We start from the raw sequence: 25,492 nt of genomic DNA, 5'->3' as shown, positions 1-25,492 counted from the left end.
CCTGAAACTCAACTATATACATTTTAGTTTTCCAGCCTCTCAAGGGCTGTGATTATAGGATTGTATTACTATTCCAAGCCCCAAATACTTCTGATGTGTTAATTTCATTTGCATTGGAGTATTTTTGCTGTGTTGAAATTAAAGTGGAATAAAAGTAATTTGAATAAACTATTTTTACACTAAAGTGGGCATAGCTTTGTTGAGGTCCTTTTTGAATCCAGGATTATTGGCTTGCCATGATGCTACTGTTGCATATTTTGAATGATGTGGCTTATATTTGCACAGTTGCTCGTGTTATTGCTGTACTGTTAATTGATCAAAGTTTTCTGCGTATTCATTTGCACTGATAACAAGTACTATATAGTGAAAAATTGACATTTAGCAGTTTTGTTAGATTTTAAGTCATATAGTAAGAGACTCTATCCTTGTCATCCAATTGATAATTCTTTATCAGTGAATTAATATTTTTGAACAAAATATTTAAAACAAAGTGAGAGACACCCACTGTCTTATTTTTATAAGCAAAGTTACTACCAGGTGTGCTTGGCCTGTAATCTTAGCACCTGGGAGGTGTCTCCAGGAAAATCAGAAGTTCAGAGTCATCTTTGGCTACATTAAAGTTAAAGCCTAGCCTGGGCCACAGGAGACCCTGTCTAAGAAAACTTAAAAACAAAGCCAAGACAAAAACCAGAATAACTTGCTTATTATTAAGTATAATTTTTTCCCCAAATAAGATGAAACTTAAACTTGAGATTTTCATCTGGGCATGATGGTTGTTGTCTTAGGCTCTAATAAAATTTAGTGATAGCAAAAATATTCTGTTAGTGTTATCATGTTGCCTTTTGACTGTGGTAGACATAGTCCAGTGTTTTGTCGTTTCTGTGGACTAATTAATAGAAAATTTGCACAAAATAGCAGTATACTAAGCATTGGGATACAATATATCCAGACTGTGCTCAAAATTGTGTGTCCTTATTAAGGGTGTTTGCTTTTTACTGCTAAAAAGGTCACAGGTTGTGATTGTCGTGTGTTGTCCAGGAGCCCAGGCCTGCCATCCTTTCTTCAAATGTAGGAAAAAGAAACATAATTTAGTGATAATAAGTGGTTTTGACACCTTTGTTTTTGGAATCATCTAATTATAAGTTTTTAAGACCTAAGAACGTTTTAGTTAGGCCTTTGTAAAAATGAAACTTGAGGTCTGCTATCATCTCTCCTTTGCTCCTCAGACACTAAGGGGCTGCTTGAGTTAACGTTGCTGCTGTGAGCCTGAAGTGCTTGGATGCTTTAGCAGAAGTGTTGTTTTCACTTGATACTAAATTACCAAAAATTTGGGGTTTCAGCTAACAAGTTGCACAAGACCTGATAATATAAAATTCAGCCAGGGGATTGATTTATAATAAAGCAACTTTGAAAGTTTGCTTCAAGTATTTTTCAAGTCCTGTGCTCTTTTTCCTCCCACAACTTCATTCTGGTCTGTATATAAAAGATCTTTCTCATTTAAACATTTCTCTTACATATTAAACCACTACAGAAGTTGTTTCTGATTTAAATGTGTCCACCCCTATGAACTTCATGCTAGCTATGCTGTATGCTGTATAGAAGTCTCTAGAATGCCTTAATAGAATTTGAATTTTAGGGTATTTTTGTTGTTGTTTGTTTTTCAAAACAAAGTCTCACGATGTAGCCCTGGCTGTCTTGAAACTATCTCTGTAGACTAGGCTGACCTCGAACTTGCAGAAATGTACCTGCCTCTGTCTCCCAAGTGTTGGGATTAAAGGCATATGCCACCACCACTTGCTTTAGTTTTTTTATTATTATTATATTAACTCACCTTTATTTTCTTGAGTAGTTTTTTTTTTTTTTTTTTTTTTTTCGAGACAGGGTTTCTCTATATTGTCTTGGAAGCTGTCCTGGAACTTGCTTTGTAGACCAGGCTGGCCTTGAACTCACAGAGATCCACCTGCCTCTGCCTCCCGAGTGCTGGGATTAAAGGTGTGCGCCACCAACGCCCGGCTTGGTTTTTTTTTTTTTTTAAATGTGCCAAATGGCTAATATAATAAAAAAGTAATGATTTAAGTGTAGATAATAGAATTTGTATTCTCAAACCCAATTTTGCCTGGAGCTGTACTTTTGGTACTTCAGCCTCGCCATGCTAGCTAGCCATGCCAGCATCTGTGAGGAAGATTGTGTTCACACAGTCCCGGGTCCTGACTGGAATGACTTTTCCTTTGGTCAGGACTCAATTACAGGCCATGAAACTTGTGGGCCTTTTTGCATAGGAAGCCAGTGTGTGTGCAAATGATCTTTCTTATGTTAAGTTTGGCTTTTACCCAAACACTGGAAGTTTAGAAATAACCATTCTGCTTACTTAGTGTTTGGATAATGTAGGGGTCTTAAAGATTTCCTGTCTCGTTATTGTCATTTATATCCTTCCATTTCATTGGCATTTTTATCATACTCAGTACTGAACTTTCTGTCTTCCTCTCTTCTCCTTTCTGTTAGGGTCTTTTTTTATAGTCCTAGTTGCCCTGGAATTCCTCCTGCCTCTGCCTCCTGGAGTAAGAGAGTCCCACCATACCAAAGACAAACTTTGTCAGTTGAAAAGGTTGATTTTCTTCAGTTTTTTTCTTCAAAATTTTAGCTTACCTATTTTCTACATTTTAAAAATATGTTCTTTGAATATAAAGATTACTAACTACAAAAGTGCTTTCTTTCACAGTGTCAGTAATTATTTTCTTAAAAAATTGTACCCCTCCAGTAAATTACTAAAAAACAAGGCATTTGTTTATTATTTACACATGCACCAAAGACTTGTTCTTACTTTCAATCTATCAATACAGTTAAAATGCAAAAAATTTTCAAATCCTTTTTAAAAAACATTTATTTATTTATTTATTTACTTATTTACTTATTTATTTATTTATTTATTTATTTATTTACTATGTATATAGCATATGTCTGTCTGCCCGCAGGTCAGAAGAGGGCACCAGATCTCATTACAGATGGTTGTGAGCCACCATGTGGTTGCTGGGAATTGAACTCAGGACCTCTGGAAGAGCAAGTAGTGCTCTTATCCTCTGAGCCATCTCTCCAGCCCCCAAAATTTCATATCCTAAAATGAATTTTGTCTTGCATTTTTGCCTATAATTTCAGAGTTTGGTGAATAACTTATAACTCAGATATAAAGTTGATTATAATGGTTGAAATGCTTTCTGTGGGAATAGTAATCTTTTCATATTATTAAAACAAGGCAATTATAAAATCATCAATATGATTCTCATTACTGTAGTTATGAGTGACAGTTTATATGTCTTCATGATTTAAAACTCATATTCTGGTTCATGTTATTCTTCTTCACTTCAAAACAAATCGTTGAGGCAAATTTATATCACTTGGAAAAGAAAATTCATTTCCAGATGATATCTAGGCTGGAAGTATAGGGTAAAGAAACTTGATATATTTCATGTATTACATTAAAGCCATATGTAAAGTAAACTAGTCTACACATTTAGAGTTTTTCTGTTTTAAATAATCTCAAAGACTTTAAAGGGCAAAATTTGATTTTTAAAAGCAAATGTAAAGATTTTGCCATTTTGTCTGAATTAGAAGAGAAGATCCATTGTTGGGACACGTTTGCTCTGAGTCTTTAAGCTTGTTGTTGAACCTGCAACATCAGTGCAGGTGGATGCTTTGGAATGCTGTCTTTTCAAAATGCAGTTACTACTGAGTGAATTGGCACCAAGTATGACTTCTCAAATAATTTGTTCTCAAATTACTGGTATATCCTTTGACACATCTTTACCTCTTACCTCTTAGAATATCTTTCCTTTTGTAAGTTAGAGACCTTAATGTCTTTTGCATGATTACTAAGTATCTAAAACTTAGTGGGTTTGTTTTTGTTTTCTTTTTAAGCAGCATATTATAGGAGTACCTTAGAAATCTAACATCAAACATAAAGAATAGAGCGTTAGAGATGTTCCTTATGAACTTTATGATGGGTCAGTTATAGCTTTAACTAACTTTTGTAGTGTTTTGTATGTGCCATTATGATTTTGCCATAGAAAATTTGGAGTTTGTGTTTGGCTTAGTCCTTGTGAGGCTGTTAACAAGGATGCCTAATACGTGTTGGGCTTACAAGTTTTTGAAAACTGTTAGGTAAGTTGTTTCTACATTTTTGCTTGATTTGTCATTCATTGGTTGCCAGTCATAGATTTTTTTTTAGTGGCAAGAGAATCAGAAAGACAGCGGAGTGCAGGGGTGTATGTACATGTATGTACACCTGTGTGTCTTTCAACTGCCCTGGAACTCTGGAACCAGAAACCGGTCTTCATACTCTTTCAGAGTCATAAACTCATTAGAACCAGGTAGTTGGGGGCAATTTAAAGCTTTAGAGGCTCACATATGTAGCAGTGTAGATACATCATTTCATAATAAACTTCTCTGAAGAAAAAACAGGTAGAAAAATAGAGAGGACTTTTAAGTAAGTCCCTAGTAAACGTACCCTCTAAACCTTTCTTTGGATTCCAGAATTGCTGACAGTAAAAGGGACTGGATAAGTCAAACTTAAAGTTCAGAATAAATTGAAAGTTTTTTTTCATTGCGTTTATTCTTAATCTGTATGTACATAGGATTTGAATTGCTTTCAGAAGGATTCTTAAATTTGAAGGAATTCAGTGGACTTCATATGCAAGGTAAAGGGTTCGTTCTACCATTGAACTAAGTATAAGTAACCATTCCTTTCTTAACTTTTGAGTCAGGTTTTCCTTAAGTTAACCAGACTAGTCTTGCACTAATAGGAAGCCCAGAGGGCCTAGTTCTTGTGATCTTCCTTTTTCAAATCTACCAAAAGCTGGCATTACAAGCATGCCAGGCTGCTTCTGTCTCAAAAGTTGTCACTGATACTAGGGGGTGGTACCTGTAATCCCAAATTTAGGGGAAGAGGCAGAGGCTCAAGAGGAATTTGCTGGGCAGTGGCGGCCCATGCCTTTAATCTCCACCACTTGGGAGGCGGAGGCAGGTGAGTCTCTGAGTTTGTGGCCAGCCTGGCTACACAGAGAAACCCTGTCTCAAGAACAGAACAAAACAAAAGAGCAAGTTGCAGACTTAGCCCAGCCTAAGTAAGAAACCTTCCTTCCACAAAAAGAAAGATTGTCACTGGAAAATATGTTAGTTACTGTCTATGTTCACATTATTATATATATTGTCATTGTATAGTTATTATCCTTGTTTATATTGTGATCTTTTCACAAATGAAATTTTTATCTATTAAGAGATAACTTTTTAAAAAAGATTTTGTTTATTTATTATGTATATAGCACTCCATGTATGCCTTCATGCCAGAAGAGGGCACCAGATCTCATTACAAATGGTTGTGAGCCACCATGTGGTTGCTGGAAATTGAACTCAGGACCTTTGGAAGAGCAGCCAGTGTTCTTAACCTCTGAGCCATCTCTCCAGCCCCTAGAGATACTTTTTGTTTGTGATTTTCTTTAAAGACACATTCTATATAGCTCTGGCTGGCCAAGACCACTATATAGACAAGGCTGGCCTTTCTGAAACTCGGGTCTGTTGGCCTTTGTCCCCTGGAGATGGGATTACAGGTGTGAATCACTGTGCCTGGCCTATTATTTTTTTTTAAGTTTATTTATTTATTACATATACACTGTTCTGCCTACATGCCAGAAGAGGGCACCAGATTGAATTGTAGATGGCTGTGAGCCACCATGTGGTTGTTGGGAATTGAACTCAGGACCCCTGAAGAGCAGTCAGTGCTCTTAACCTCTGAGCCATCTCCCCAGCCCCTGGCCTATTATTATTTTTAAAGTTGTTATAATTACTGTTTTTACCAGCTATGCTAAATGCCATGGTTTGCTTCTGTACTTTGTTGTAGTTATTTCCATTTTCTTTTATGAATGGCACTGCTCTGAGTCTTTGTAGACTATGCTTTCTTGTGTGGTATATTTTCCTCAACTATATTGCTAGAGCAGAATGAAAACACATGAGTTTTATAGTTGTATCTTAGATATTTCTTGTCGAGTGCACCAATTTATAGTATTGTTTACTAAGCAGAAAAACTACTAGCAATGTTTACCTGCAGGGTCTGTATACCCAGGTTGGCCTTGAATTTGCTACCCTCTAGTCTCGAGTTTCCCAAGTGCTGGGATTGCAGACTTCAGAGGCATGTGCCGTGATGCCTGAATACAATTATTTGTAGTTTTTTAAAAGGATTTATTTATTTATTACATATACAGTGCTCTGCCTACATGCCAGAAGAGAGCACCGGATTGAATTTTAGATGGTTGTGAGCCACCATGTGGTTGTTGGGAATTGAACTCAGGACCCCTGAAGAGCAGTCAGTGCTCTTAACCTCTGAGCCATCTCTCCAGCCCCGAGTTTTGTTTTTGTTTTTTGTTTTTGTTTTTGTTTTTAATTGAGAAAAGATTTTATCCTCTGACTGGCTGGTCTGGAACTTGCTATGTAGACCAGGTTGACCCGGAGCTTTGGTGAGCCTCCTCACTGCTTCTCAAGTGCTGAATTTTAGGTGTTTGGCCATCACAGTGGACAGGAAGAACTCTGATAATAATAACTTCTCAGTTACAACTATAGAGCCTGTTTCCGTTTTATAAACACAAAGATATTTTCAGATATGTCACTTGAAGCAACTAGTAAAGAAGTTAACGAAGAGATACTGTTAGTTCACAGGAGAGCAAAACTAGCATATGAAGCCCAGACATGGATTTACCTGCAATTGTCAGCTTTATGTTGTAGAATTGGACATGTAACCTTGGTGTTCTGTATCAAATGAAAATAGTCATTTCATGGTTAGAAAATTTACGCAACCCTATATTGTTCTTAAAGCCCCTTTAGTTCCCTCTTTTTTTTAAATTTCAGTATTTTCTTTGTAATATGTAACAAGCAAGCTCTAACCACCATTGTTTAAAGCACTGATGGATAGCAAGGGAAGACAGAAATGGTAAATGCAAGTAGGTCTTGTCTGCTGATTGTACAGGCCATGATCAAGATTGTCTCTGCACTTGTTCTTGTCTCTGATTCCAACTCTGTGCATATGCCTGATTAAATGGAACTGCTTGCCATGGCATCCTTAACCCTGTGCGTGCTTTATGTAAATCCTATCTTTCTCTTTGTCTTTATGAGTTGGATTTCTATTTCGCTTCTATAGTCTTTGCTCGGACCCTTCTAGCAGTGTTTCTTTTCTAATATAAATTTTATTTTTTTTGTGTGTGTGCCAGTGCTATGCCTGCATTCATGTCTGTTCACCACGTGTGCCTGGTATCCGCAGAGGCCAGATAAAGGCATAGGATCTCCTGGAACTGGAGTTACAAATGTTTGTGAGCTGCCCTATGGGTCCTGGGAACCAAACCTGGATCCTCTTTCTGCAAGAACAGCGAGTGTGTTTAACTGCTGAGTCATCTCTTCAAACCCTGGGTTTTCTTTTGTCAGTAATGTATGATAAAGCTCTTGGGAGGGTTACCTACCATAGTACTCACTTGGTGGCAGTTTATTCTGCAGAATTAACTCTTCCCTCTGAAAACATCTCAAGTTTTAAAAATGTAATATTTCAAGTACCACTGTAGGTCTGTGTGCCTGTCTTTCTTAAAAGAACAGGAGCTCCATGAGGTCAGTAGTCTTGACTTAGCCTCACAATGGCAGTGCCCACTGCATAGAACATTCAGTACTTGGATGGTTTCAGGAATGGAGGGGCCAGCTGAGTTTAGTAACTAAGAAGCATTCATTTGTCACTGACCAATGGTTTTCTTTAGGAAGGGAACTAAGCTGAGGTTAGTGCCCAGAGGTCGAACACCGGAGTTCCCAGCAGCAACAGAAAAGAGGTCAGGAAACTAACCCAATCTTTTGCCAACTTTCAGTTCATTAGTATTCAGAGCACAAAGCTTAATTTGAAGGTAGTTCTAGATAGAATGACCACATTTCAAGAGACCCTTTTCGATGCTTTTCTAAGAGAAATATATTAACATTCACTGAAAAGGGTAATAATTGTATTTTTTAATAAAATTCAGTTCTTAGTAGCATTGTTCAGTAAAACATAGATTATTAAATGTGTACGTGCATATATATATATATATATATATATATATATATATATATATATTGGGTGTGTTGTGTAGAAACAAGGGTCTTGTACAGGCATAACCCTCTGTCAATGAGCTATCTCTTCCAACCTCTCAATTTATATTTTGATCAAACTAATTTATAATGTTTTGAGTGGGAATTTCAGAGTAGTAATAAATACCACTGTTTTGGACCTCTATTTTGGTGACTCAGTCTTTTGCTTGTGTTTTCCATTTTTCTTCAATTTTTCTCAAAAAACTTACTCTTTTTAAAAATGTCTCAGAAGTTGTATTGCTTTTGTCTTGGTTAAACCTTTCTTTGTTTGCTTTGCTTCCTCATTACTGAACGTAATATAACCAGCACATTTTAGTAATTAAAGAAGAGCTATATTTTTAGGTATGACCCTTTTCCTAATTTAGAATAATAGGTGACAGGCAATATTTGATATGTAAATGATACTCAGTTTATTTTGGAACTTTTCTATTTTTTTTTTTTTGGTTGAAGTGAAATTATGTGTTCTTACAATGACAAAATTTGTTCCTGGTACAGAAAATGTTATTCAAGTATATATGTCTATACAAGCACTTAAGAAATTAGGAACTTTGAGGCTGTAACTTGACTTGCTGGAGATGCTAGGTTATGCTCTGCAGAATTTTTAATTTGTCTCATTTACTCTTGCATGATGTCATTTAGCTATCTATATTATTCCTGCAAGTTAACATTTTTACCTAAAGGCTTTGTGAGTTGGAGTTAAAGATACCAGGCCACCACAGATGTTGCTCTGCGCCGTGTAGTATATGGGCTACAGCTTTTTCAGTGGCTTGGAGATTGATTGCTGAGTTACGTGTGGGAGGCAAATGGCTCCAGAATATGTTCTAATCATTGTTAACCAGGAAAAATTAGAAATTGTACTGCTAGCCGGGCATTGGTGGTGCATGCCTTTAATTGCAGCACTCGGGAGGCAGAGGCAAGTGGATCTCTGTGAGTTCAAGGCCGGCCTGATCTAGAGAGTGAGTTCCAGGATAGGCTCCAAAGCAATATAGAGAAACCCTGTCTGGAAAAAAAAAAGTTGTGCTGCTTAATCTTTTCAGGCTGGTTCAGGTTTTTGTGCTTGAGTTCACCATGGCTTACCAGCGGTTGGAATTACAAAGTACAGAGGTTATATTTTCCTTATATTGTCTTAACAGTGTAAATATGGAAATTGCCTTTTGTCTTAGGCTTAATTTCCTTTTTTTTTTTTTTTTTTTTAAATTTCTCTAGACGGGGTTTCTCTGTGTAGCCCTGGCTGTTTTGTAACTCATTCTGTAGAACAGACTGACCTCAAACTCAGAGATCTGCCTGTCTTTACCTCACAGGTGCTGGAATTAAAGGCCTTCCGACTCCTTACTTACTGTTACTGTTTAATTTTGTACGCTTTCGACAGCTTGTCACTATAATCTAGGCTCTTCTGAAATTTGTTCCATGTCAAAGGATAGCCTCCAGTTTGAAAGCTTTTTGAGTCCTGGGATTATAGGCTTTTGTATAATGCCCAGCTTTAGGTTTTCTTTTCTTTTTCTCAAGATACTAAATAGAGAATTTTTAACAGTATTTTGTTGAAAAATTGTTTTGAAAATCTCTTTTAGAGTGATGTGATTATCAGTGTTTCTTATACATAGTAGGCTGCAGACAGACATTTGACAGCCTTTTATGATTATAGCTATAGTGGGGGAAGCTAATGTTTCAAAAATGCATGAATATATGTACAGTTGCATATTTTAGGTATTTCCTTAACTTAAATACTCAGATATTTATCCAAATATTATTGCTATGGGATTTCCTGCAGAAAGACTTGAAGGTGTATACAGGAACAATATTGATGATGTAGTAAGGTAAGAACTCTTGATTTTCTATTTCATATATTAATAAACTATATTGATATGTTTTATTTAGAAAAGATTCCTAAAACACAGAACAGTACGTAAATTATGATGTAGAGTTTGTTTCATTATGATAGTACTCTGAAAGTTTTTTAACCTAAAGCATTTGCTAGCTCTCAGTAGGATGCAATTCACTGGATAAGAACTGATTTCATATATAGTCATGTATTTTTTTATGATGCCTCTTACCAGGTTAGTGCCTAGCTTCTATTACAGAACGAGTTTTTTATTTAATATTTGGGTTAAGCCCTGAGTAGGTTTATTTAGTTATTCATACTAGGTGTGGGTGACTGATCAGCCATGTATGTTTATATAGAACTTACACATGTGCTAGTGGTTTGATACGGTGATTAAAGAAGGGAATTGTTGGACATATGAAAAACTAAGAGTTTTATAATTTACATAATTTTCCAAGTGTAATTGTCATTTAATTCAGAAAAGTGTTTCTCAAGGTCCAGTTAAAAATACTTTATGATCTAAGGATATATGAAATTGACTGTTGGACAGTTAGTCTTAATATATTTTCTAATTTCAGAATAAAAATATATGTAAGTGATCATTAAAGTTTTAGAACAAACTATAATGGTATTTTAATAATTCATTAATATTGGGGCTTGCTATGTTTGCCGTGCTGGTTTGAAGTACTTAATGGAGTTAAAAGTTAAAATTCTGGACTATTTCCTTTGTACTTGGGACTTTTAATTACTTTGTGATCATGTGGATTTAAATAGGTGGAAAAGCACTTTGTAACTTAACAAAATATTAATGCAGCCATAGAATGCTTTTTTAATAGTGTATGAATACATGACTTTATATCTTTATATGACTTAGCTATCAGTTTTCCCAAGTGGTTAATTGTTACTGTATTAAGTTGTGTTTATTTAGATACTTAATATAGTACTGTTTATGTTTTGTTCAGGCTTAAGTTTCACTATCTATAAAATCTACCAAGCCAAACTCCCAAACCGCTGTACTACCACGTAGTTTCCATTAAACTTTAGGTTTTACTGTCAGAGGTACTGTTTAAAAACTTTAAAAGTGGGGAAATACATTTGCCTTCTCATAATTTGGTAGAACATAGTGGAAGGGTGAAGTGTTTATCCTATTATTCTTTAACAATAACAACTTGGAAGTAAGATATCTGGGTAAGAACTTGAATGTTCAGAGAAGTGGCGGTGAATAGGCTAGTGACACCCCCACCCCCACATGCTTCCATTCAAAAAGGCTGAGATCCTCCCTCAGCCCCATCTTTCTGCTTCCTATGTCTATCTGTCCTCAGTTCACTGAAACCTCTATGGTTAATTTTGGTCAGCTGGTAGCTAACTCTGTCCTCTGATTCAAAACAAACTTTGTTGTCAGTTAGGGAGTGTCAGAATGCAACCAAAATATCACACAACAGAAGGGTACTTTGCTTGGCAGGCGGATAGGAGCTGCAGCTTGATAGTCAGTGATGACACAGACAAAATGAAATAGGTCATAGAAAAAAGAGAAAGGGAGGGAATTTTGAATTGTGAGTTGCAGAATATGGGGAATGAGCAGTCTGGTCAGATGTGGGTCACCAGATAATGTATTTTCTGCTTTGATGCAGAATTATTTATGCCCTGCATGTAATACCTCATAAGATGAGCTATTTCACATCAATTTTGTATTCAACTAAGCCAAATTAGTACTTCAGCTGGATCAGAAAAGGTTCCAAGTACTTTGAGTAGAGGGATAAATCTCTGGCCATGTAAGATTCTTCTGACTAATCTGGCATGCTAATTTTATATTGGTTTCTGTTAAATATGAATTAGTCAGTGAGAGTGATTGATCATCTTTCATGCTTCTGGCAAGTTCCAGTTTCTAGACTTTTACCACTGGTTTACTTATACTATAATAACTCAGCCAAAAATATGTTGTGTTGGGAAGTTAGTTTGGTACCGAATCTTCTGGTTTCATAATTCTTACACTATGCTTGCAAATTAAGAGATTTGCATGTTCATTTTGTAATTAGTAACCAAGACTGAAATTAATTCTGTCTAGCTTTATCTATCTAGTTTTCTTTAGCCTTATGGGCTTTGTCAGATGTTTTTCTTAAAAAGTTTCTTATTTGGATTATTTAGCTAGTTCTTACTGTAATGCTTTTTTTTGGTTTTTCGAGACAGGGTTTCTCTGTGTAGTTTTGGAGGCTGTCCTGGCACTCGCTCTGAAGACCAGGCTGGCCTTGAACTCACAGAGATCCGCCTGCCTCTGCCTCCCAAGTGCTGGGATTAAAGGTGTGCTCCACCAACGCCCGGCTTTACTGTAATGTTTTTAGCATAGCAGTGTGGAGAATTAGCTGTATATAAATCTATGTTCCTCAATGGATCTTTTTTTTTTGTTGTTCTTTGTTTTTTAAGAAAAATGATCAGTAAGACATGGAGAGCTTCTGTTTACCAGTCTTAACGCCCTCTGTTGTAGTAAAGGATGAAGAGTAACTAGATGAGAAGATAACATTTTTCCCTACACTAGACTAAAATGACTACAAATAATATTTTTTTAATGTGTGGGTTTTTTTAAAAAAGGGTCTCACCTAAGTAGCCTTGGCTAGCCTGGAAGTCCTTATGTAGAACAGTTTGTTCTTGAGTTTACAGACATCTGCCTGCCTCTGCCTCTGAGTGCTGGGAATAAAGGCGTGTGCTACCATGTCAGCCCTTGCAAATAAACCTTAGTTAACATTCCTTTAGGATTGATTTTTCCAAAGGTATCTATGTCCAACATCTAAATAACTGGTTACTTTAGTTTCTTTCCACTATATTGTTTTTATTAGGAATAATCAATAGCATTTTTTTTGCTTTAAAGTTGGTAACATCTCAGTAGAAATATTTTCATTTTCATATACCTTTTATGTTAGTTACTATTGACATCTGTCACGAAATAACCTGGCAGAAACAGGTAATGGGAGAGAGGTTTCGTTTGTCTTGTGGCTTCAGAGGGATTTCAGTCTGTCACGGTTGAGAAGGCAGGAGAGAGACACTCCACTCCTCCATCCATGGCATCATGAACTTGTAGCAGAAGTTCATGGTGGAAGGAGTGTGTGGCAGTGACTCCTCATGGTAGCGGACAGGAAGCAGGGACTCTTCAGATAGCTGCCCAGGTGACTGATTTCTGTTAGCCAGATTTAACTTCCAAAAGGCTCCACAATTGGGAGGGGGAGGGGCCCAATTCAAACTATAACATCTTTGTTCTTTTATTAATAAAATTCTTTTCAGTTAAACTTTCCTCACTTTGTCTAGTGGGGTATCCAAAGGATATTTTAAAGTATTTTTTTGTTTTATCTAGTTCTACATTTTTCTTATGATTTCTCCCAAACAAGAAATACTGTATAAAGCTCATTCTTTGTTATTGTTATTGTACTATATCTTTACCTGGAGTGAAGCAAACTTGAATTGCATATATCCTCAAGCTTAAATTGTCCTGTGATGAGTAAAGGTTTGGGATATATAGTATTCTTGTAATATGAAATTTTTCGTTTGAGAATTTGTGGCAGATATTTAACCTCTCCATTTGAGATCAGGAATTAATGTAAACAATCAATGAAAATGGAGAAATGAACCAAGTTGCTTGCTCTTTTTCTGTTTCCCAAGGCAGGATTTCTTTGTGTAGCCTTGACTGTTTTTGAACTCATTCTGTATGTCAGGGTGGCCTTGAACTCACAGAGATCGACTTGCCTCTGCCTCCCAAGTGCTAGAACTAAAAGCATGTGCTAACAGCCCCTGGCTAGAGCTTTGCTTGCTTCCTTCCTTCCTTCCTTCCTTCCTTCCTTCCTTCCTTCCTTCCTTCCTTCCTTCCTCCCTCCCTCCCTCCCTCCCTCTCTCTTCCTTCCTTTCTTCTTTACATTTATTTATTTATTCTGTGTACAGCATTCTGTCTGCATGTGTCCCTGCAGTTCAGAAGAGGGCACCAGGTCTCATTATAGATGGTTGTGAGCCACCATGTGATTGCTGGGAATTAAATTCAGGACCCTTGGAAGACCAGCAGCCAGTGCTCTCAACTGCTGAGCCATCTCTCCAGCCTCCTTTGTTTGCTTTCTTAATTGCAAATGATTTGCTTAATTTGAGGAATGAGCACTGATGGAGGACATGTCAGGGCAACTGAAGGGAGGGAAATAAAGAGCACCTCCATAATAGTTTTTTTTTTCTTTCTTTCCTCACTTTATTTCTTGCACTAGGGTCTTAACCTGAGCTAGGGGTAATGTGAAACCGGTCTTTGTTCTGATAGTTCATTGGTCTGATTTATGCATTTACATCGTCCCTTAGGCCAAGAAGAAAGTGCCCTGCTTCTAAATCTAAGCAGTCTTTTAACAGACTGGTGCATAGTATCTTTGTAAACTGTGAACTATTCTGCCCCCAATGAATCAGAAGCATGTAGATGTAACAGAGGCAAACTGCCTTGTACGCAGATACTTTACAATGCCACCATGTGCACCTTTTCCCACCTTTTTTGTTTCCTCCATGCTTTCTTGGTTTTCTTTCGTAATTTGTTAACCCTCACATTCCTAGGCTGTGTTTGATGGAGCTTAATTTGGGAAATGTTGAAAATGAAAACGTTGTATGTATAAATTTTTTTCCTCCTTGTCTGGATCTGTGGCAGTTTGTTGTAAAGTTTATCGTGAGAGCATTTTTGTAATTTTTCTATTTTGAGATAGGGTCATGCTATATGACCCAGGCCTACAGGATGGTTTTGAACTCAGGACCCTTATGCTTCCACTTATGGGTGATGGCATTACAAGCATATTCACCAAGCCCAGTTTACCCATAGTTTTTAATAAGGAAACAGAGCTCTGTCTTATGACATAATGATTTAGCAAAAGACTATCTGTTATTGTCTTGTGTACTTGGCTTCTTTACCCATGTGTAACCTGTTAGAGATTTAAGAGTCTGTTTTTTCTTGGCTGCTAGCATATACAATTTCTCTCTGAAGAAACTTTGCAAATGTTCAATTGATTCTTAATTATATGTACATTCCTCAATCAAACTTAATGTATGTTGATTTTAATAAGTAAGAAGTATTTGTTATCCTAATACATTATTGACTGTCAATTAAAAATAAGACTTGAAAACAATATGGCCAGCTTCACAGTGACGAAGAGGGAAGAATGTGTTACTTCTGTTCTTCCATGCTAACATTTCTTGTCCTTCCCTCACTTTGCCTGCCTCTTTCCCACCTAAAGTGAGTTCATATAACAGTCAGTCTTGTTTTTGAACTGTGTAGTTTGAGTGACATTTAGTATTTTCACAGTATAGCCAGAGGTGATGCAGTCACCACATATACCAAAGTCCAGAACGTTTTTATCACTCCTGAAGAAAGCCCTATTTTCATTGACTGCCTCTCACTTTTGCAGGCTGTATTTCTTTGCTCATAGGGAGATTTAGTGTATTAGATAATAAAAATATTGTGGGTACAAATCTAGCTTTGCAACTATTTTAATAGTTTACTTGCTATTTATATGTGTTAACTATTGTATTACTAGCTTGCATATACCATCTTACTAAGTTTTAGAATGAATCTAATTAATCCCTGTTTCACTTTTATAAGTGATTTAAATCTCAGTTGCCACATCTTGGAATTAGCAAGAGGCTGAACATTGAGTCCATGTCTGTGATTTTTTTTCTTTTTTTCTTGTTATTGTATTTGAGACAGGGTCTCATTATGTAGCTAAGGCCAGTCTTGAACTCATGATCCTCCTGACTCTGCATCCTTAGTGCTTTACCACTGTGCAGAGCTCAGAGCTGCTTTCCTTAATATCTGGTTTTCTGTGTATCAGAGGACAAAATCTGGAAACCTTTGTACAAATCTGGACTATATTTAAAAATCAGGAAGCACCCTGCTGAAACATGAATTTCTAGCTTATTTTAAAAAGCTGATAGAACTGTCAAAACTGAACTCTCCTGTGTGAGAGATCAGCTAGGTTGTGTAATGCCTGACCTTTGTCACTAAACACATTGTTAAGTTGCCACTTTTCTTCTGCTAGCAGACTGATCACAAGGCGTTAAAGACTGTAACTTTGTGTAAAAAAATGTACTGTAAGGGGCTGGAGAGATGGCAGGAGGTGGAGAACAGGCTGATCTTGCAGAGGATCTGGGTTTGGTTCCTAGCACCCATAAAGTGACCCAGAACTGCCTGTAATTCCAGTTCCCAGACACTCATGTGCTCTACATGTGTACAAGAAGTCAGACCACTAATGCACATAAAATAAAATTTTTAAAAATCTTAAAAACGCACTTGGGAGGCAGAGGCAGGCGGATCACTGTGAGTTCGAGACCAGCCTGGTCTACTGAGCGAGTTCCAGGACAGCCTCCAAAGCCACAGAGAAACCCTGTCTCGAAAAACCAAAAAAAAAAAAAAAAAAAAACCTTAAAAACAAAAAGAACTTGTGTTCTCTATCATTTTTCTAAAACACACCAGAGGATCAACATTAAATTCTGATCTCTAGCTTCCAGGAGCCATGAAGAACAAGTAAATGTTTGGAAATTTTACTTTCTCTTCTACTGATTTCTTTGTTTTTTTCTCAAGATTAGGGTTTCCTCTGTGTAGCCCTCGCTGTCCTGGAACTAGCTCTTGTAGACCAGGCTGGCCCCAAACTCACCTGCCTCTGCCTCCCACGCCTGGGATTAAAGGCATGTGCCACCACTGCCTCGCTTCTACTTGTTTCTGATATTCTGTTATGTAGAAAATACCTTATTTGATGTCTATTCATTTTTATTTATTCTTTGAGTTGGTGTCCAGTTAAGAAAAACTGCGGGAGTTCGTTTGTGTCTGAACCTACAGTGTGTCTGGACGCAGTCTTCTGTTGCTGAACAGGGTGTGGGGGGTAGTACAGTGAGTGCTCTTCAAGGGCCACTTTTCCTGTCTGTCCACTATTGTGTCCAAGTGTTGTGTGCATCAAAGAGTGCAGTTACTACCTTAGAACTATTTCTTATTTTCACCTTGTTAATTTTTGCTTTATGTTTTTGAGTTCGCAAAGACAGGGTATTATGCAGTCTAGGCCTGCCTTGAGCATTAGATGCTCCTGCCTCCTCCTCTCAAGTGCTGGGATTATGGAGGTTATACTCTGTGCCCAGCTGCTTTAGGTATTTGGGTGGTCTCTTACTAGGTGTCTAAATGCTTACAATTATTAGACTCTTCTTGCTGTATTCTTTTATTTATTTTTATCTAATACTTTAAATCTAGTGTATTTTCTAATACTAATCTCACTCTTTTCTGACAGAATTTTTTCTTTTGCCCCTTTTCAATCTGTTTGTGCCTGTGAATTTAAAAATCTGCCTGTGTTTTGTGAATACGTTGTTGGATCATGTCTTTTGTATGCTTCCTGCCAGTCTCAGTCTTTGGATTGGAGGCTTTAACTTGTTCACACTTACTGATACAAGGAGAGTTAGTGTCCTACAATTTGCTGTTTGTTTCTGGTTTGTCTGATGGCCTTTTGTGCTCAGTTGATGTTCTATTTATTTATTTATTTATTTATTGTTGTTTTGTTTTCAGATGATGCTTTGTTTTTGGTGTTTTTATTCTGGAGCCATTTTCCTTGTGGTTGCCATAGGGATTACGTTTAACATCCTAAAGTTATAATACCATTTACCTTCAGGAGTAGTTAGGCCTTGGTTCCTGTATAGTTCCATCCTTGTTTCCTGTTAGCTTAGAAAAAAACCCATAAAATTGTATTTTTTAGTGCCACAAATCCATAATTTAAAATAATTGGATTATTAAAATGCCTTCTAAAATCATGTGGAAAACAAAATGTGGAATTATAAGCTAAAGTTACAGTGTTGTTAGATTTGATGTTTGTTGTGATTAATTATCATTTCAGTAGACCAGGCTAGCCTCGAACTCACAGATATCAACTGGGTTTTTCTGAAGGTAGAGTCTCACATAGTACAAGCTGACTTGGAGCTCACTAACATATGCAAGGATGTACTTGAAGTTCTGGTTCTCCTGCTTCCACCTGGCTAGTGCTGGGGTTGCCGGGGAGCATCACCCTAAGAGGATTATGCAGAACTGGGCATGATCCCAAGGCTTTGTGTGTGTCAGGTAAACACTCTTCTCAAATGAATACATCCCCGGTTTGCCTTTGTCTTTTGATGGTTTGATTGTGATCTGTCGAGTAAGTCTGAGTCTTTGTGACTTGTGGTTCATTGAGCCACAGGTCTTTGTATCTTTCATCAGATTTGAGAAGCTTTTGGTTATTACTTCTGCAAATAATTCTCTTCCTGGAATCTTCAAGGTAAATAAGTTAGCCCAGTTGATGGTGTCTCACAGGTTGGTTAATCTCTTTACTTTTCCTCAGTAAGTTGCTTTCAGTATTGATCATCTTTATCCTCTACCCCAGTTTACTCAGATCCATTCCAACCTCCTCTACCCATATAACTTTATGTTGCATTCGCCCCCACTCCCCCCAAATCAGGTCAAATTAGTGGTAGACAACTACTACTTTATGTGTTGCCTGCCCTGGAGTGTAGTAGTAGTAGTACTACACTCCTAGTAGTAAATGCCTTGGCTCCTCAGCTAGGGGTGGGAATTTGGCTTGCACTTTTACAGATGTGTCGTGCTGGCACAGTTGTGAGCATCTGTAGTGTGCATCTGCCCTATTGTGCCTGGAAAACACTGTTTCCTTGAAGTCACCCATCACCTCTGACTCTTATAGTCTTTCTGCCCCTCTTCTTCTTAGATCCCTGCTTCTTGAGGGGAGGGTTGGGATACAAAATACTCTTAGGGCTGGACCTGTTGTGGGTCTTTGTGTTAATTGCCATTTGGAAAAAGCATCTCTGATGAGGGTTGAGTAGTATACTGATGTATTGGTATAGCAATTCTATTACTGTTTCCACTTAGCAGAGCAATAGTAAGGTCCGTGACCTATCTAGCCACAGGCTCTTGGCCTTATTTTGACAGTGTTAGATGTGGATTCCATCTTATGGAACAGACCTTAGATCTAACCAAAAAGTTGTTACTCTTATAACATTTGTGCTCAGATCTACTTTTGATTCCTTCTAATACATTTTTACTCTACTGTAGTTTTCAGCGACAGCTAGGGTTATATTTTATTAAATTTTTGATAACATTTTTCATATATTTTGGTTATATTCTTTCTCCTACTCCTCTGTCTTCCAGATCTTCCCCATCTCCCTAGCCACCCAACTTCATATTCTTTTTTCTCTGTCTTTTTCAAAAAGAAAAAAATGAAAACCAAAACAAAATACCAGGCAGGGTGGCACACTTTTAAGCCCAGCACTCAGAAGGCAGAGGCAGGTGTTTCTCTGTGAATTCCATGACAGCCAGAACTACATAAAGAACCCTGTTTTGAAAAACAGAAACGAAAAACAAAAAACCAAAAAGACAAAACAGAGCACAAAAAACATAGAGTCTGTTGGCCAAATACCTGGGCATGGGGGCTGACCTGGAATGTGGTTTGTATGCCCAATGACACTCTTGGAGAAAACTGATTTTCTGTTTTCCAGTCAGAATCAACTACAAATAATTTCTTGGTTAGGGGCAGGAAGGACTTTGTGTCCTCTTTACCTGGGATTTTGTTTAGCTTGAACTTGTGCAGGTCTTGTACACGCTGTCTCTGTGAGTTCATATGTGTGTCACTCCTGTTGTACCTGGCAGACAGTTTTCTGACTTAACTTCTTTTTCCACCTTTGAGTGATACACACTTTGGGGTGTGTGTGCACATGTTTTTGTCTCAGTCTTGTAAGTATTGGTAGAGGGGTGGCTAAAAACTGGAATTTTGCTCTTCTGGAGTAGAGGCTCTACAAATCAAGAGTTTGCCCAGTTTTTCTGGTGGGCATTTATTTCTGTGCTGGGTGTCTGCTTATGCTATAAACTTAAGTTTTTTTTCTTAGGTCTGGGGCTTTTTTTCTGGGTATAGCGAATGGCTTCCTAAATTTTATTGTCTACGTTATTACTCTTCAGTGTTGCTACTCTTTTTTGGTTTTACGAGACAGGGTTTCTCTGTATTGTTTTGGAGGCTGTCGGTCCAGCCTGGCCTCGAACTCACAGAGATCCGCCTGCCTCTGCCTCCCAAGTGCTGGGATTAAAGGCGTGTGCCACCACCGCCCGGCCAGTGTTACTACTCTTAAATGTTTGACTTTATGAAGGATGAAAGCATGGGGGGGGGCAAAAGGGAGGGGCTTGCAGAAGAAGGCCCTAGATTTTAAATCCCTGAAGTCTTCAGTTGGTGGGGCTTGCAAGTATGGTTAGTTAGATCAGCTTCCTTTCTGTCTACACATGTGTGATCAGAAGCAGCAATTAGTGACCAGAACACAGATTGCTAATATTGAAACACATGGCCGTTATTACTGACTATGGTTTCTGCAAGTTGGTTGCAGGCCTCTGTAGTGGTGTCAGTGACTGTGTATTATGGACTTGGATGAGTAGACCCCTCTGGTAACGGTTAAAATCAGGGCTGTGGAAATGGCTCAGTTGGTAAAGTGCTTGCTGTATAAGCATGAGGATCTGAGTTCAAAGCCCTAGGACCTGTGTAAAAGCCGGGTGGCATGCCATGTTTCTGTAATACCAGTGATGGGGAGGGAGACAAAGAGGACTGGGTCCTGGGGCCTTGCTGACCAGCTAGCTTTGCCAAAATAATGAAGTCCATGTTCAGTGAGACACTGTTTCAAAGACAAAACAAGTTGCAGTCATAGAGCAATACCAGCCATTTGCTCCTGGCCTCCCTGTGCCACATGTACACTCAACACACAGGTAAAAAACACACACACACACACATACACACACACACACACACACACACACCCAACACAAAGGTAAACACACACATAGGCATACACACATACACCCCACACCCAAAGTTAACCCGTGGAAACTGTCAGCCATTGCCTAGACACTCCAGAGCCTGAGTGGAAAAAGTTCTGTATGTGCGGTTGGTAGGTGAACATTGATTTCTGGTGCTGTCTGTCTTTTCTGTCCTCTTTTTTAAAATGGTTTTTGTCTTTGTTTTTTGATCTTTTTTTCTTGGCAACGCTTTTCTAGTATTTGAAATAGGAATTAGGTTAAAAAGTAATTTAAAAATTTACTTCAGGCTTGGGTAAGCAACCTCAGTAAAACTCAAGTGTCTCTCTCTCTCTCTCTCTCTCTCTCTCTCTCTCTCTCTCTCTCTCTCTCTCTCTCTCTGTCTCTGTCTCTGTCTCTGTCTCTGTCTCTGTCTGTCTGTCTGTCTGTCTGTCTGTCATCAAAGTTGCTTCTTCTTGTTTTGTTTTTCTCTGTAGCCCTGCCTGTCCTGGGATTCACTTTGTAGATCAGCCTAACCTCAAACGTACAGAAATCTAACTGCATTTGCCTCCTGAGTGTTGAGATTAAAGGTTTGTGCCACAACTGCCCAGCTGACATCAAAGTTGGAAAGAAGGGGTTCAGCAAGGGTAGGAACAGGGGTAAGAGAGAGTAGTGGAGGGGGTATACATGTCAAAATTGCTTCAAGTGTGGTATAGTCATGATTTATGAAATGGTATTTTAGATTGTGCAGCTTTCAGGAGTATTTATTGCCTCTTTTGTCTAATACTTTAGCTTCTACCTTCTAAATATCTGTAGGCAAGCTTGCCCACTTCTCTTTGGAAAGTACTGTTTTCTTGCCTTTTCCCCCCTTTCCTTTCTGTTGTGTCAGACATAAAAGCTGAGCCAAATGTGGTCATGAAATTCCTGAGAGGACAGTGAAGGAAGTGGTAAATGTTTCCCTAAGTAATCAAGTTCTTTGAAATCTACCCCCCCAACACACACACCTCTTTCGAAATGCTGTGCTGTATACTTTTAAAGGCTTCTTTCCTCTGGTAGTCTTCCTGTGGCTCACATGCTAGCCAAGAAACCATAATGTTCAACTGTGAAAGGGGACACACTATAGGAAGTATTCTTTAAAAAGAATTATGAGTTCTTGGTTACAAAGGACAGAAAGTGTCTTTAACTTAGTCAGAAAGTCATAACGCTGCTTAGGAAGTTCATGTCTTGGAAAGCAGAAATTTAGGTAACACAGCATGTCTAGGAGGTTGTAGGGGCTGCAGTCTTTTAGGACATTGCTGTTAGACTCTTGTTATACATGCTCCTGCTGCCCTGCCTACATCCTGGTGACTGCCTGGGAATTGTCCGCTCTTCCAGTGGGATCTTTGAAGAATCTGTTCTCTTGTACCTTGCTTCTTGCTCTGTAGGATTCAGGGTAGGAAAGAAACACCTGCTATCTGGTCAGCAAACACTACTTTATCCCCTTTTCAGACCTTTGGAATGGTTCATGTCTTTAATCCCAGGGGCAGAGGCAGGTGGATCTCTGTGAGTTCGAGGCCAGCCTGGTCTATCGAGCGAGTTCCAGGACTGGTTCCAAAACAATACAGAGAAACCCTGTCTCAAAAAACAAAACAAAACAAAACAAAATAAATAAATGAAAGAAAGAAAGAAAGCTCTTTTAAAAATATTATTTATTTTCTCAATTTTCTTGTATGTGTGTGTACACTCTTGACCTTTCCAGCTTCAGAGATATGGACAGCTAATTTCTGTTGTTAATAAATTACCAAATCTAATTGGGCAATATGTGTGTTGGCTTTCTGGCTTTCTTTTCAACTTATTTATCTTTTAGATTGTTTTTCCCTCTAATGATTTTTGTTAACTCTAAAAAGGAAACTGCTTTGATTCCATTTGTAGACAGCTTTATAATTCCCTTCTATGCCGCTAGATTCAGATAAGCATTGATTACAGAAATTGATGGGTTATCTTTTGTTCAGAATTACTGATTGCTAATTCTGCTTTATTAATATATTACAGGATCTCTATGTAGCCCTGGTTGCCCTGAATCTCTCTTTGCCTCCTGAATGCTGGGATTAAAGGCATGCACCTGTTAAAATTTTGTTGTTGTTATTGTTTTTGGTCTTGAATTTATTGCGAAAGAGAATCCTAGACAGTCTTACCAAATCCCTAGCATTGTTATTACTGTTGCTGTTGCTTTTTTGAGATAGTGTCTTACTCTAATCCTGTCTGACTTCACACTCATTATAAGACTTGGCTGCCTTCTCTGTGTTGGGTTTACAAGTGTGTCACTCAGTGGTTTTTTTTTAAGTCATCAAAGTATGTTTTCATGTTTTTGTCTTTTTTAAAATAGCATTTTTCTTTCTTTTTGTTAGAATAGTTTATAGTTGCCCTATTGACTTATAGTTAAATTCTGTCTGTAGTCTTTTTCTTTTAGATTTGGGTGTAGATTCACAGGCTGTTGATGAAATGAAGCATTTGAAATGTTTTACAGATTGGTATCATATCTCACTATGCCAGTATTTCCTTCCTTGTCTGACATGAACTCTAAAATTACACGAACACTTTCTCCATTTCCTGACATTTCCAGAGTTGTAGTTTCCTTTAAAAATTTTTCTTGTAAAAGAGAACTGACCAAGCATTCCAATATTTTTTTTAAAAAGAAAACTGCTATAGTTAAAAGGTATAAAGTTCCTAATATTTTGCTGTATTTTTCTAGTTTTATATTGTATTCCAAGGATACATACCCACTTCTGTTACCTGACTAGGACGCAAGTATGTTGTGTCATATTGTTTAGTTTTCCTTTTTTTAAGTTGAAAAAGATTTTTTTCATACAGTATATTCTGATTTTGGTTCCCCTTCCCCAATTTCTCCCAGTCTCCCTCCCCCACCTCCTCTCTCTTCCAAACTCACACCCTTTCTTCTCTCTTTCTTTAGAAAACAAAGACACCTAAAAAGAGTAAAATAATATAAAAGCAAACAATCCAGAGTAGGACCCCCCCAAAGGAAAAGGACAAAACAAATTAAAAAAATGAAAAAGAGCTAAAGAAAAAGCACAAGAAACACATAGATGAAGAAACACACGTAGAATCCCATTAAAACATAAAACTGGAAACTAATATATCTAACACATCTACATGTTCTTGATAGTTCTATAAATCTCACCGTGGTTGGTGGTTGAGCACATTTTTTTCTGTGTTCTCTGTCCCCCCATCCCCCCGTCGTCGTGCCCCCCCCCGGTTTCCTTTTGTAGCCCTTGTTGTCATGGAACTCTGGTCTGCCTGCTTCTATCTCCAGAGTCCTGGGATTAAAGGCATGCACCATCACCACCCACTACTGTGGTTGAGCACGTTCGGTACTAATCAGTCTCTCCCTTTCCTGGAGTCATCTGATCAGCCTGACTTAGAACTAATTGCTGTCCTGTGTGCAGCCTGCCTGACATATCCTTTTTACCCATCCTTCTTGGGATTCTCATTTCTCCGGTTCCCCAGTTCCTAGAACCTATTATCTCCTTTTATTATTTTCTACTCTCAGCATCTTTACAACTTCCTGAGAATAGTGTATGGAAAACAAAATGACTTGTTGCTTAACCAATACTTGTATTATCTACTCACCTGTGATTTATATAGTCTGTCTTGGTATAGCGCTGTAGGCTGTAAGTAATTTTTCCTGAAGATCAGACTTTGTTATTTTTAGAAGCTAGTGTTCTTAATGGCAGTGTCTTTGATATCTTTCTGTTTTTATGCCATCTATTTCTTGTAGACTTTAGAATCGTGTAATATGTTTGCCATTTAGAAATTACATAAAGATATGTATGTTTCCATTGGGGCCTTTTTTTCCCTAAAGTAAATTTTATTGGCTATGTATCCCTTCATCTTGAAAAACTAAGGTTGGGCCTGCAGATGTAGTTACCTGGTAGAATGCTTTTCTAGCATGCATGAGGCTCTAGGTTTAATCCCCAGCACTGCATAAACCCTGCTTGGTGACACATACCTGTAATCCCAGTGATGAAGGGAGGAGGGTCAGAAGTTCAGGGTTATCTACCACCACATAGCAAATTCAGGACTAGCTTAGGCTACATGAAACTGTCCTTCTTCCTTTTGTCTCATAATTAATTCTTCAGTGCTCTACCTTGCTGAGCCTTGTTTTACAGTCTTGAAGATTAAACAAATTTATACATATAAAGTATTTAAAATAATACCTGGCATGTAATAAGTGCTTTGGTACCTGTAATTATTGTTTAGTTTCACAGCTGACTTGAGGGAGTTGTCCTTGGGTTTGAATCTTTCCCTACAAACTTTAGGTAAGTCTCTGAATCTCTTTGAGACCTACTTCCCTTCTGTGTAAAAGTTACACCCCTGTGATGTTTATGAGGGGCAAGACAGAATACACATGTGAAAAATGCTTGCTAAACTTTGTACAGGATTATATTGCTACTTGTACTTTTCAAATATCTTTTTTTTTCTTTTTCAATTAAGAAGACTAAATTTGTCAGGCCCAGTATTCAGGAGGCAGAGGCACTTAGATCTCTGTGAGTGTGAGGCTAGCCTGGTCTACAGAGGCTGTTCCAGGCAGGCTCCAAAGCTATACAGAGAAACCCTGTCTCAAGATTAAATTTTAAGCTTTTTAAAAAAGTACATTATTACTATGCTTTTTGTGGAAATCAGTATGAGCTAGGTGTACTTGGGAATTGCTAATATTGCCTTTTCAAGACATTATCATAATTTATGAG

The 25,492-nt window shown here is 37.8% G+C and overlaps 1 protein-coding gene across 1 annotated transcript in view; it reads left to right on the top strand.

Annotated features, from left to right (window-relative positions):
• Pten (phosphatase and tensin homolog) overlaps nt 1-25,492 on the top strand; it is a gene marked incomplete at its 5' end in the record, with an annotated part of 69,178 nt that overhangs the window by 10,345 nt on the left and 33,341 nt on the right. Inside the window, one exon of the mRNA XM_005063688.4 lies at nt 9,872-9,956. Coding sequence (XP_005063745.2) covers nt 9,872-9,956 — 85 coding nt within the window. The remainder of the gene's footprint in view (nt 1-9,871; nt 9,957-25,492) is intronic.

Source organism: Mesocricetus auratus, unplaced genomic scaffold, assembly GCF_017639785.1.
Source record: "Mesocricetus auratus isolate SY011 unplaced genomic scaffold, BCM_Maur_2.0 Super-Scaffold_4256, whole genome shotgun sequence".
Lineage (NCBI taxonomy): Eukaryota > Metazoa > Chordata > Mammalia > Rodentia > Cricetidae > Mesocricetus > Mesocricetus auratus.
Note: the sequence above shows the minus strand (reverse complement) of the source record. Positions and strands in the feature narration are given on the sequence as shown.